General features: G+C 42.1%; 1 protein-coding gene across 1 annotated transcript in view; it reads left to right on the top strand.

Moving 5' to 3' along the window:
* The first annotated feature begins 1,100 nt into the window (after positions 1 to 1,100).
* Positions 1,101 to 13,976, top strand: part of tead1b (TEA domain family member 1b) — a 33,818-nt gene continuing 20,942 nt past the window's right edge. The window contains exon 1 of the mRNA XM_079290016.1: positions 1,101 to 1,347. Within this exon, the coding sequence (XP_079146142.1) occupies positions 1,191 to 1,347 (157 nt within the window). The 5' untranslated portion in view covers positions 1,101 to 1,190. The remainder of the gene's footprint in view (positions 1,348 to 13,976) is intronic.

The following is a 13,976-nucleotide window of genomic DNA, read 5'->3' on the forward strand; positions in this document are numbered from 1 at the left end:
ACGCGCTTCGTCGAAGCCCATCATTTATGGAGCTGTAGTGTGTGATGGTCATTTCTCATAAAATGTGGGATAGTCCGCTGTTTTTATGTTTCTGGACATGCAACGCATTCTGCTCCAGATGCTGTCGCCGCATAATGATGCAGTCCTCGGTTTATTAGCTGCAGATTCACCCCGGAGCTTGTTGGTCTTGTCAATAGCTGCCGGTGAGATGAGACTTTGTCCAGCTGTGTGAACAGCTTGGTAAGATGCACAAAGGGCTGCTTCTTGGATTGAGCCACAGTCTGTAAACAGTAGTGTTCTTGTGACGCCTGCAGGTCTCCAGCTTGTTTCTTTTCTCTTTTAAAAAAAAACTCCTTTGGCTTCTCTGTGGGGCTTGAGTGTCTAATGTCTATATATGCCGTCATGGTGTGACGGCTGTGGATGACGTGTGACGTAAGCCACAATGCTTTCTTTTCTACTTTCACTTGTGCAGCATAGTCTCGCCGTGTGCTTTCTTCCCAACCACAGAGTTGCACACATTTACACCGGGAAGCTGCCAGCTAACCACACTCTCACCTGTGTGCGGAGTGTCAAATTCTCTCATTTCCCCACCCAGATTTATCGCCTCAGGAATCAACTTTGGGTGACAATACTGATGGGGTTCTTGTTATAGCTTGTTAAAATATAAAAAGCTAAAAATAACGGCACAGGTACTTTTTAAGGGGGTGGATTTCAATCGCGCTTTGACTTTCTCCAACTATACAGTGTTCTATGGACTTTTTCATGCAGAGGTTGCATTTTTCATCATAGTCTGCAGACTTTCTCTTTTTTTTAACAAGATTTGAACAATTTATTCCGTGTCCAGTCATTTATTAAGAATGAAGTGCCACAAATCTATGAGAGAATATGTGCAATTGTTTAAACCCATAACAACCATTGTAAATCAAGTCAACAACATTCTTGGCAATGTCCGAGCTTGTTTGGCTGCTTGCGCTCCATATTGTTCTCTCTAACAGTGTGTACTGTGATGTTGTTTTTTTGTTGGGAAGCAGATGTCCACTGTTCTGTTGTGGAGAGTGACCGTTTGGTTGTGTTTGTTTATTTGGGAATTCCAGGTCTCTCCCTGGTCTGCTCCAGGCTTCAGCTTGGAGAGCCCAACCGCCACGATTGATCCCAGCAGCTGGAGCGGCAGCGAGAGCCCTGCCGAGGACATGGAGAGGATGAGCGACTCGGCAGACAAGCCCATGGACAGTGATGCCGAGGGGGTGTGGAGCCCTGATATTGAACAGAGCTTCCAGGAGGCCCTGGCCATCTATCCTCCTTGTGGACGCAGGAAGATCATCCTCTCTGACGAGGGAAAGATGTATGGTGAGTACAGATGACTGTATGCGTGAGCTTTAACCTCCAGTGTTATCTGTGTAGCTGCATGATATTCTTATAGGTGTGAGCTCAAATAAATAATTTGACATTTTGGGGAATACATGCATTTGATTTCTTGAAGAGAGCTAGATGAGAATATCAATACCACTCACGTCACAGCCTGCAACTGGTTAGCTAAGCTTAGCTTAAAGACTGGAAACGGGGGGGAACAGCTAGCCTGGCTTTGTCCAAAGGTAACAAAATCTGTCTACAAGCACCTTTAAAGCTCACTGGTTAACATGGTGTATCTTGTTTGTTTTAATCTATACAAAAAAATCATTTTTTTTTTTATGGCTGTAGTTTCATATTTAGAGACGTGAGAGTGGTATCAATCTTCTCATTTATATCACAGCAAAAAAGGGAATACGAATATTTTCCAAACTATTGCTTTGAAAAAAAATAAAAAACACATCAATACATGGCTGTGCCCAGTAATGTAATATTATGAAACTGTCAAATGTATCTGTGATGGTGACCATACAGCCACTATTCTGGTCCACAGCTTTGCAAGTTTATAAGTAAAGCAGCATGAACTATTAGTGAGTAGCAGATGGTACTGTGGCTTCCACCAGCTGTGCCCCCTCTCCTCCCGCCATTTCCCCCATTCCTGGCTGGGTGATGTCATGGAAAGAGGGAATATTTTCTCTCTGTGGTGTTGGACCGTCTCACAGCCAGTCAGTCAGTGTCAAGTGAAAGCATAAAGCCCCTCAGAGCATTCGCTTGCAGCTGTCATGTGACCTGCTCCGGCCAAACGAAATGTAAATTCTAGGAGTTGCAGTGAAACCCCTCAGCTGCCACTACAAAGATGTGGGCTCAGACAACAGGACCCTCCCCACTGTTTCTTCCTCCAATTCCCTCGTCCCCACACACAGTGACGCTGCCAGAGAAGCTGTCCCTCTGCTGTGGATTAAAGCATGTCCGTTTGTTTTTTGTCGAGCTATAAATGAGCAATACTTAGTGAAGTCCTCGCTCTTACTCAACGTACATCCTCAATATGATGCCAATGATCTGCTTTCTGGTGGACTGGGACATTAAAAATGTTAAATATTCTCCTAAATATATTATTATTGACAAGTTATGGAGCAAGTAGAAACTTGGCGTGACTCATACTTGATGTTGATTTACATTTACTGCATCAAATACCAAAATGCAAGACCTTAAATGTAGGTTGTTGTTGCTTCTCTTTAAAATCCTACAATCAAATTAAATACATAACCCAATAAGAAATATTGTAACTGGTATTGATTAAACTGAGGCAGAAGACAACCTGCTGAAATTTACCTCATGAAATCACTTATAGACAAAAAAAGATACTGCCTTAAAATCTGCTGAAGAGACAAATGTAGTGTTGAATAGAATTTGGTCCTGCCAGATGTGCTCAGTATCTGGTTACACATTGTCTCACCAGTAGCAGAATCACAGGGCCGTCATTCCTTTTATTACCGAGTCCGAACTGTTAGGCACAAGAGTAAAATGATTTTCTTCAAGTTTGCAAACTGAAGAGACACAATGAGGGAAACCAAATGCATGATTTTATATTGCAAAATGATGACAATACTGCTGACTGCTGGTATTCAGCTGTTTTTTTGGTGTTTTTTTTTAGTAAAGCCAGAATTATGGATGAAGTGCTCCTTCTTAGCATATCAGAGTTTGTTGTGCCTTTGTTACAGAAGACAGATTGATATCAGTCTGATGCAAAGGGGCTTTTCATGTTGTTCAACCCTGCAACTGTTGCTGCATCCCAGTGTCAATCCCATCATGCCTGAACTGGGACAATCCACCAAAGCTAGGAAGGCATTCGGGTGTCATGGGTCTTATCTGGAAAAATAAAAATAACGGTGACTTTTTTTTTTTTTTTTTAAGAGATTCCATCTGTTTCTTATTTGAGCACAATATAACATTAGAGCAGGACAATACCATACGTTTTAGATGGTGTTAGCCAACTTAAAATGGTGACATTTAGAGGCATGAGGACAGTCCATGCTGGGGGTGGATTGCTACATTCACCCTGACGTTTTGTAAACGATAAGGCCTTAGCTGTAGGGAGTGTTAAAAATGAACCCAGTGTTGGTAATCGTTTGAGGAATGCTTGGAATGTGACTCCATTCATCTTATTCCTCCCACATATTTACAGTTTTCTTTTGTGAGCACATCTTACAAAATGGCTAATGGTGCTTCTGAGTCGCATTCAATTTCCTCATTCATCTTAATCTCAAAATAAACAGGCATTTGCACCATTTCTTTCCTATTTAAACATAAAATATACTCCCTGTAAGGAGTCGTTCCCACTGTCACTTTGGCATGTGATTGATCAAATGTGTGGAAATATTGTACAAGTAAAAATCAGTATTCGGTATTTTAAAATAAATGTTGCTGTGTCAGGCACTTATGATATAGGATAAAAATTATTGCATTTTAATGCTCAGTGTCTTCGTATTTTTGCTTCATCTGAGCCACCACATCTGACAGGTAAGCCAATACAAATCTCACACCTATCCTGTTCACTTTGGGGTGCCGGAGTACAAGATGAATTGTTGTAAGAAATCAAACATGTAAGCAGTCAGATGTATAAAGGCAGCTTTACTATTGAGAGAGCTCAACTGGAAAAATATGAATTAAAATCCAAACCCTAGCTGGATGCCGATATATAAAAGCAAATAGGATTTGTTGGCCACATGAATGTGGGTTCTTCGTAGGAGTCTTCCGATTTACATTCCTGCGTTGCTCCTTACTAACCCTTCTTTGGATTGCCATCAGCGATGATAAGTAACCAATGAAGTGGTCCTCCGTGCTGCTACACAGGATTTATTTTGTATATACATCCAATGATTTGTCTTTTTAAGAAATGAAGGGTTCAGCTCATCACGGTGAGGCTGATATGGGGCTGTAATCCAGGTCCACAGGGTTCAAAACAGCCGCAGACCGACGCCACACAAAACCTCTCATGGCATCTGAGATGAAAGTTGGCTGCAAGGAGACTGGTATTTTGTATTTGAGAGACCCTGGGGACGGCATAGTGTTCCATACACATAGCTCATCACAAGAGGATCTGCCCTGAGTGCCCTTAAGCCCTTTGTTATCCAGGGGTAGAGTGCAGTTAATTAGCAACAGTCTCTATAGCAACTGTGTTGCGGTAGAAAACAATTTCTTATTTCTGCTTCTTAGCTTATTGTGGTGTTTACCTGAAGTGTTTCGCATGTGCTGAGACCAGCGTTGGCTGGCGCTGTGCCAATTCTCTGAGGGCTAATTGTGACTGCAATGGAAGACACCACATCTGCATAGGCCGCATCATCTTGCCCCGGCCCCAGAGTTTACTTAGGAGAATATTTTTTAAAAAGTAAAGGGAAATAGAAGGCCCCTGGCCCCGAGCCAAAGGCCTAAGACTCTGCCCTTGCATAATACACCTGCTGTGCTAGGCTGCATTCATTTGTCCCAGAAATAGAGTTGATAAACGAAACAACACGCTTCACTCAGATCGTATGTTTATTCATTGAGTTATATATTTGCACTTGCCCCGCAAGATAAATGACACTGGTGAATTTTTGTCAGTTACTGTTGGATACTGTTTCCCCATTTCCGGACAAATAAATATGTAAATACATACTCTACTTGTAGGCTATACCATGTGGTGTTTTTTTGTTTTGTTTTTGCTGCTGAAGAGGCAAGTCCACCAATTGTATTTGATGCCACACGTTGAGTTTTCAAACACTTTAATTTTCACGGGAATTTTAGGGTACTTTTGCTTGTGTCATTATATCAGGTGTACATCTGGTTCTGCTCAACGGCAGCAGCAGTCAGACCATTACATGCATAGTTAGCTTTACAATAAGGAATGGCGTCACTAAATACGTGAGATAGCCCTTCATGTTGTAATATTCACCTCCTAAATGGACTGCTGGACACGATGAGTCTGTCTGCACGTGTCTTTTGATGTAAAGCTTTTCCTATTACCACTCTGCTGTTTGCTCTGCCATCTCGTCAGTGATCCAGCCCAGACCCCTCCTGTGGGAACTAAGTGGCACTTGGTTTGCAGAGATGCCAAGGATGAGTTAGATATAATGAGCAGACCTGGCTTGCCCCCGATGGCCCAGCACGGTGCTCCTCTGGGGCTCGTCTCACCGGGCCGAGCATGCTCGGAGACAGAGCGAGCGGACCTGATCCTCCCCGCTGGGCGGATAATGAGGAATTCTGGGATCAGCTCAGGCTCTCCGAGTCACCTACATTCACGCAGAATGGAGTGTGAGGAACTTCATTGCAGGAGAGGCATCACACACCTCCAGAATAATCCCTCATTTGTTCCCCCGCCATTGTCTGTGTAAGACTACCGTGTTTTCACACACTTGGTAGTGAAAAAAGTCCAATTATTTTATGTCCCTCCTCAAAAGGAGTAACTGCCGAAAGTGTAACTAGTATTGATGCAGGTATGATGAGGGAGGGAAGAAGTCGTTACGAATTAGGAGTTTAGGGTTGGGTTGTGACAAACTGGTTATATATTCATCGTGGGTCGCTATGGAGATGTCTTTCAACCTGACTCGGTGGCAGGCAGAGAACATGCAAATAGTCAACAAGCACAAATCAACCCTGGTTTTGTGACTCCTCTGCCAAACAGGGTGAAACACTTCTTCTCTATTCAACAGGTGTTTCCATTATGGATAGTTGATGTTGATTTCTGTTGATGTAATTGATGTTAATATGTTGTTAATAAGAAGAGAGAGAGAGAGAGAGAGAGAGAGAGAGAGAGAGAGAGACAAAGAACTACAGACAAGATACTGTGAGCTACCAAGGCGCTACCAGAAATTACATTTTGTTCGGTCTGATTCTTATGTAATTCTGCCGATCAGCAGTGATGTGTATGGAAACGACTGTCGCAGACCTCTAGAGATGACCGGTGACAGAGGGCTCATATGAATGGTCCACATCATTGTAAAGCAGGTTCCCTAGAGAGCGTCCTACACAAAGTGTGCATGCGGCTAAAAAACGACAACCGTGTATTGTACCGAGGAGCTGCACATTTGGTTTAGCAGCAAACCATTTTTCGGGATGGTTCTGGAGGCTTGTATATCAGCTGCTATAATAAAACAAAACAACAACAAATGTAATCGAGGTATCTCCACAGCGGACCTGTGTAATTCAAATACTGTATGTTCTCTTTTCTCATGAAGCAAACCATTTGCTCACAGTCCTTCCACACCTGTTGTTTTGCACTACAAATGCAAATGGCCCTAAATGCCCAGTGGACGGCAGTCAGGATATTTGGACAACAGCTGATGGAAACATCAGGGAGATGGATGATTCGAGTCCCAGTTGATTTCACCATGCTTGTTTTGTGTGATTGCTCCATATCTTTAGCTTATGACCCATGTGTGTTTCTGTGGCTCTGAGAACTTGCAATGAATGAGACTGAAAATGGATCTACATGTAGAAGCTATCCTGTTGCTCAGAAGCAGGATTGATTTTGAAGTGCGCATTATTTGATGGCAGTCAGTGCATGGTGAGCAGATTTCCTCTCTAACTCATGTCTGTGTTGTGGTGACCAAGCATAACATGTTGTGGCTTGTGATGGCTCCTTCCCACAGCTTCGGCTGCTTACTGTGAGGGGGGGGGGGGGGGGTTCAAGGTGTAAGCAGTGCCGATTCTTACCAGACTGAGAAGATGTCAAAGGATTTGACTGTAGAAAAAAGACTACCTTCTGAGGCAGAGATTCTGTGTTGTGCTTTGCATAGTGTACCTGTATTATCTTATCTTAAGTGGCACATTTACCAGTGTACAGTTGACACAGCACCTGAGATCATCCTTAAAATGTTGCTGAATGCAAATGTTTTGCCTAAATTAACATTGTTGAACATGTTTTCATAGAATAGAAATGTAGTCCCAGTGTGTGTGTGTGAAAGAAAGCCAGATGAAATGATCAGTGAGTCTGTGTTTGTGATTTCCTGACCGTCTGTGTGGAAGTGTTTGCACAGACTGGTTGGATAGCAGGCCGTGGCTCTCTGCAGCACGCGGGGTGTGTCCCTGCTCTGAGGTCTGTGTGAGGCCCTCTGAGTCAGGCTTCTGGTTTCAGGTTGCACATTCCCAATTGGCTGCTTTTGTTTGACTAAAACACAGTGAGACTCCGGGCTTCTTAAAGATGCAGTGTCACTTTCGTGCTCTCTTAGAGAAATCATCTGTTTCGTGCTGATTACATCATATTCCATTGATGAAACACTTTTATTCTGATGAGATCATCTCACACTGATGGGACCATTTTGTGTAATCAACATATGAATGAAATCTGAATGCCCGTGTTATTCTCTCATCCAGAGCAGAGGGACTACACTCCACCGCTAACACAGACAGTCATCTCTTTCTCTGCTATTTGTGGAAGAGAGAAAGGTCTCTCAACACTGAACAGCATGGGAACAAAGGAAGTCTGTAACCATAGCCATAAAATGATCATACACAATGCTGTGTTATGGTCTCACCCCATTATAACACACGACCAATCATACTATTATCCTTGTAATGTATAAGTAAGTTCATGTTTATTACATTGTGACTATCGGGGGGTGGGTATTGTCATGGACTATTTGGGGCCTCTCTCCAGACTTGAATTCAATTCCAACTTTCAGTCCAGACTGCCTCAGCTTGTGCTCATGATGACAAAAGAAGGCGAGACAGAGGAGCCCATCATGACCACAAAGTTTGACTTTTCATTTACCCATATTGGTCACAGCCAACATGTCTTCCTTTGTGCTCAGATGCTGAATTGATCCGGAGAGATTGAAAATATTGATTGGACTCAGTGTCTTACTTTGTTGTGGAGGAGGGGGGCAGTGCACCTTCCTGACTGTTAGCGCCATGTTCACACATCGGGACTGGCCACACAGCCAGTTCCTCGGGAGACTCATGATTACAGCCGTCCTTTCAGATTAGTCCAGCAGCCTGTCCAACTGTGGCTTCACTCCCTGGTCGTTTATTTCATCCCTTTCCCTCTCCTGCGAGGCACACCTCAACACAAAGGCCAGGCCAGCCTCTACAATAATGTATGTGATGATAAACACAGCGGCTCCTAATTGATAGAGTGATTCAGACAAGGGCTGCCTGTGCAAATTGGTCCCCTGTGAGTATATTGCAAAGAGTTGGGACTAGTGGGTTTTCAGGTCTGGCCTCGTTTGAGAGGCGTAGAGCTGGGAGAGAGGAAATAGAACGCGCTGGACCTGCTGAGTGATAAAGAGGCTGTCGTTGCCTCCTCAGTCCCGTATGAATACAGGCTCGGTTCAGCAGAGGTTGGCTGCTGTAATCCTCTCGGTGTCTCCAGGAAGGCTCAGGTTAGTGACCTGCTGCTTTGTGATGTCTTGTAAGATTTTGAAAGAACACCTCACCTTTAATCCCCCGCTGTTCAACTAACACATTAGCTCAACCGCTCCTGACCCAGCCCATGCAATAAAGCCTTTTATCCAGCTCAATAAGGTCATTTGAAGTTAAGTATTGATTTATTTTGGTGTCCAGAGAAAAAATGGATTTTTAAAGAGCTGTTAAGTACAGTTGCACACTGCATTATGGAGAGAACTTAAATGTGCCGTTGCTGGACCCTGAGTGATACTGATTAACTTGAAGTCTTAAGACTGTAACGCTCCTCATATTAATTAATGAAACAAACATTAATATATCCATCATGTTTTTCAAATCGTTTTAGGTTTGACTGGCACTTTTTAATTACGTCATCTTGTTGCGCCATCTTCTTCTGCACTGGTTTAATGGCACCCAATGAGAGAATTAGCGCAACCAACTGTTCATCTTAATTCACCTCCTAATATTAGCATAAGAGTAGTGGATGGAAATGAGGCATGGATTTACTTTTTCTTTTGTTGATTTATTGAAAAGTAGTTTAACATTTTGAGATCAATTTGGGTGGAAACTTGGTCAGTGAAACAAAATGACTTGAATGAATTAGCAGATTTGTGCTCTGTAGTACTGTCTTATATTAAAATACGGATATAAGCTGATGACATAAGCTCTTTGTTCACCAGAGAGATGTTTTATTAGACCAAATGCAGTCCTGCCGTGGTCATAAAAGAGCGACACGTTTTAAATTCAGAGTGTCTGGAAAGGGTATTGTTAAAGGTACAACATGGATACACACACAATACAGAAAACCCCACTCGCCGTATTGCCTCTATTGGTCTTCAGTTCAGAAATTCTGAGGCTTGGAAATATACTCCTCTTAATTGTAGGCTTTCTTGTTTTTATGTCCCTGCTTTTCCTGTCTAAATGAGGACTGAATAGACGTGTTTCCTGTGGATATGGGTGGAACACCGATGCACATGTGAGGCTACAACTGAAAGAGGCTGTGAGAATTTTACGACACATTAAAACCACTGCTACATGTAAATTAGAGAATGTTGAAAGATGACCATAATAATCACCATCTACTGAATCAAAGAAGTGTGAAATATACGACAACAATGAAACGTTTCATCATGTGTACGGTGTACATAAATGCAGAGCTAGTTCTATCAGAAGATACGTGGGCTTCAACTTTTCCGTGTTAGCCCGCAGGCATTAGGATGGTGTGTGTGTGTGTGTGTGTGTGAAGAAGGAAGCGGGATTTCTAATGTGTCTCAGAGAATAGGCTTTGTGTTTGTGATCATCGTAGCGTCACGCATGCAACGGCTGGCCTTGAAGTCTTTCTTATGGACCCACTCATCCTGTGCGAGGGTTCAATAATACGAAAAAAGCTCCCGTAACAAGCAGCTGGTAGACTGGAGTCAGATGATATGATCAGTCGACATTATCCTCTGACTTCCACAAGAGAGTTCACCGCTAAAGAGGCCAGAGTGCCCGGTCGCTCTGACCTGCATTACCAAACGGAGAGAAAATACTTGAAAAACACTCATATTTTAGGAAACACCTGCAGGCTCTGGCCAGCTGTAACTGTTTAGGCTTACATAACTGACATGTTGTGTTCTTACCACATCAGTTGTGCATGATTCATTCCTGTGAAATGATTGCTCACACAGGAACCTAGTTGCCAGCCTAGCCTTTGGCCTCTCATCCGGGCCTCTCATCGTGATGCTTAACTGATAGCATAGAGTTTTCCCTCCAAAAAAAGGGCATCGTCAATTTTCTTTCAAGCCACATGTTCTCCTCTGCTTGGCAAGCAGTGGTTTCTCATTGATATTGCCAGTAAAAGGCTTCCTGCCCCTGCCTGCTATTCCCAAAATCTGGGAGTATGCCTTCATATTGTTGGTTTTAGTCTATTGTGATGCTAATGTCTGCTAGAGACCCTTGAGTCATCTATCACGGATGACAGGGAAGCTGGGGCCATTGTGTTGGCCCACCACACACACGGAACACACACACACACACACACACACACACACACACACACACACACACACACACACACACACAGAGGGAGAGAGAGTGAGAAACAAACACATACTGAGCTTTGGTCTACATAACTTTAAAGAGGAAGAAACTAAGTAGAAAGGTTAGTACCAACAGACTAAATCGAATGTTTATTAAAAATGAACAAAGTATCTTGCCGGTTTTTACGAACTGTTTGAAATGATTTGATAGGGCTGCAACTAACTATTGATTCGTTTGTTGATAATTAATTTGATGTACTGATTTTTAGTTGATGAATAATTGTGAAAAATAGAGCTCAAGCTCTGGCTTGATGATATAAAAGTGAATATGTCTACAAAAGCTCATGTTTGACAGGCTTGAACCACAAAATATTTGGAATTTTTCCATTAGCCTTTTTCTGATTCATCTGATGGTTTCAGCAGTATGTTGGATGTTTGTTGCACACATTAGAAATGAGTATTGTTAAGGATATAGTGACGTATAGTAGGACAGGGCTGCAACTCATGATTCTTTTCATAATTCCAATCATTTACTTTGATTAATCGCTTCGTCTAAATAAAATGTCTGTAATCACTCAGGCCCAAGTTGATGTCATCAACTGTATTGTAGCTGGTTTCAATTAGAAAATGAAGACTTTCACGTCGGGTTAATGATAGCTCTGCCTTTACAGTCCGGGCAGCGTCATGTGTACTCTGTTCTGTGAGGCAGCGAGAGAGAGACAGCCGAGCGGTGGAAGCAACACACATGTCGGCAATCTGCCGACTGATTCTCGGCCAGGCCCAGCGCCGTCTCATGGCAGAGTGCTGGGCCAGATGTGACTGTGGTTGTGCCTGCATTAGAAAGAAGTGCTGTTACAGGAAATGGATGCTTTTAAAACGAAGAAAATAAAAAAATAATCTGTAGCAGAGCAGTAAAGTATTGTTCTTGCCGCTCAAAGGACGAAACCAAGCCAGTTAAATTGTTTAATATGCCATTACTTAAATTAGCCCCGGGGTTTATGTTGCACAGGTGCATAAAGGCTTTGCTAGTGAATTCAATGACATGCCTTTGTGTTTCATTCAATGCTGCTGCACTAATTTAGACATGACACAAGCCATGTGATATTCATCTGTGGTATGGATTTGCCTGTTGATTCATTTTTATTTTATTCTGTATTGATTTTGTAAAACCTGTTTTAATGCAGATAAAAAGGTGGATTCATTTTAGTTTATTCTGTATCTGATGGCTGTAAGATGAACTTCATCATCTTCATCATTAATTTCAGCAAATTTAAGATGTTCAAAGGCCAAGAGACATTTCAGAATTGTTTGTCACTCAAAATAAATTACAAGAATATGAATCGCAAAACCTTTCAACGTGATGCAACGTTTTTTTCATACAGCAAATAGCCTGAACTGAAATGATTAATTCATCAGTCAATTGACAGAAAATGAATTGACTGCAACTATTTTGATAATCATTTTTGTAATTTGCATAAGCATTCACTGGATCAAGCTGTAAATAATTTGTCTATTTTCTTTGTTGTATATACTGAACATCGCTTCGCTGTTGGTGAAATATAACAAGATGTTCAAATAGGCTATATCAAATTTTTCACAATTTTCTGTTCGTATATGAAAGACAGTTATTATCAGAGTAATCCCGGAAATATGACGACAACAGTTGTTGGAACCCTAATGCTTTGTATTGGTATGTTTTATTGTCTGGTGGTGTATTTTTACAACATGTGTTAAATCCCCTGAAGAACGTCTCCATAACATCAAATATTAATGACCAAAGTTAAATTGAAGAAGACCCTTACCGTGGTAGAAACACGTGACATCAGACAAAAACAATGTGAAAAATGTGAAACTAAAACTTTTTAATGATCTGGCAGAAAGTTGTGTGTTTATGTAGGACCTCACTGCCAACAGTAAAGGTCACATTTTTGGTTTCAGTTTCCTCAGAACTGAAGAGCAAAGGCTTCATCCAGGTTGTAATTTATAGTGGGGATGTCAGTATACACGAGTTTATTCACTGGGAGAAGCCTCAATAAACCTGAATGCAATGTAACCCCGAAGTATGTTGTGTTTAGAGTAAATGGCGTGACTCTCAGTTTTCTATTATCGGAAAAATCTCATTCTCTTGTACATTTCTGTCAAACTGCGAGGGTCGTCATATCCACAGGATGACGCAGGGAGGTAATTAAATAATGTAACAAGAAGCCCTGTGCTGGCTCAAATAGCTTTTACAAATGACTAAAGCTTGAACATACCGTAGGTGTTCCAGACTTTGAGGGCATGAATGCATTTTACAAATACCTACACTGAATCACAACAGATTGAAGGACTGCTTTTTCCCCAGAGCTGTAGCCTTTAATCATCTGTAGCCTGCAAAAATACAATGACCCACTCCCCAGCCCAGCCATCGGCTGCTAAAGCCAAGTTCACACTACACGATATTCAAAGTCGCCAGATCTCTGTACTGTTCACGCTACACTATGTGCAGTCTTGTAATCGGGAGTCGTGGTTTTCACACCACATGACTGACCAGCGTCAAGGGGTCACGCACTACAAGAGCTAATACAAGAAGTGACAGATGTTGTTGTCGTCGGCTCACATGTTCACATGATAGCGTGTTTCCACATGTCTTCACTATTTACCCGACGTAGATCAGTCACTGTGCTATATGTGATGTTTATGCATGGAAACATCCAACAACCAATGTGCATCAACAACGATTGCAATTGCAACACACACACAGGTATGCTAACAGCAGGGTGACCCCTCCGTCAGGTTTCCCCCTTAACCCGTGCGCTCCCATTGGCTGTGTGTCCCTGACACACTCGCTGACCGACCCAGACATTTAGCATGTTAGATATCAGGAAAGAGTCTGCGATGCACCGGCGAGCCGCTGTTGTTGAACAGTTCACACATAGCGCTCAAGCGCACAGATGTGCGAATAATGTAATAATAATAATAATGTACCCCAGCACTTAAGTATTCATCTAAGTCTCTGTGCAATAGCTTTTTAGTATTTATTATCTTCAATTAGGTGTTTTATCCTACTTGTTTTCATCTCATTGTCTTTGTTTGATCTTGTTATTTTGCTGCTGGTCACTGGAAGTTACCATGCTGCATTTTTTCGTTGTATGGTTTCAATGACAATAAGGTCCCAAAAAAGCCCTCTGAGGCAAATTTGTGATTTGTGATTTTGGGGAATACAAAATAAATTGAATTGAATTGAAA

Source organism: Melanostigma gelatinosum (genome assembly GCF_949748355.1).
Source record: "Melanostigma gelatinosum genome assembly, chromosome: 2".
Classification (NCBI taxonomy): Eukaryota; Metazoa; Chordata; class Actinopteri; order Perciformes; family Zoarcidae; genus Melanostigma; species Melanostigma gelatinosum.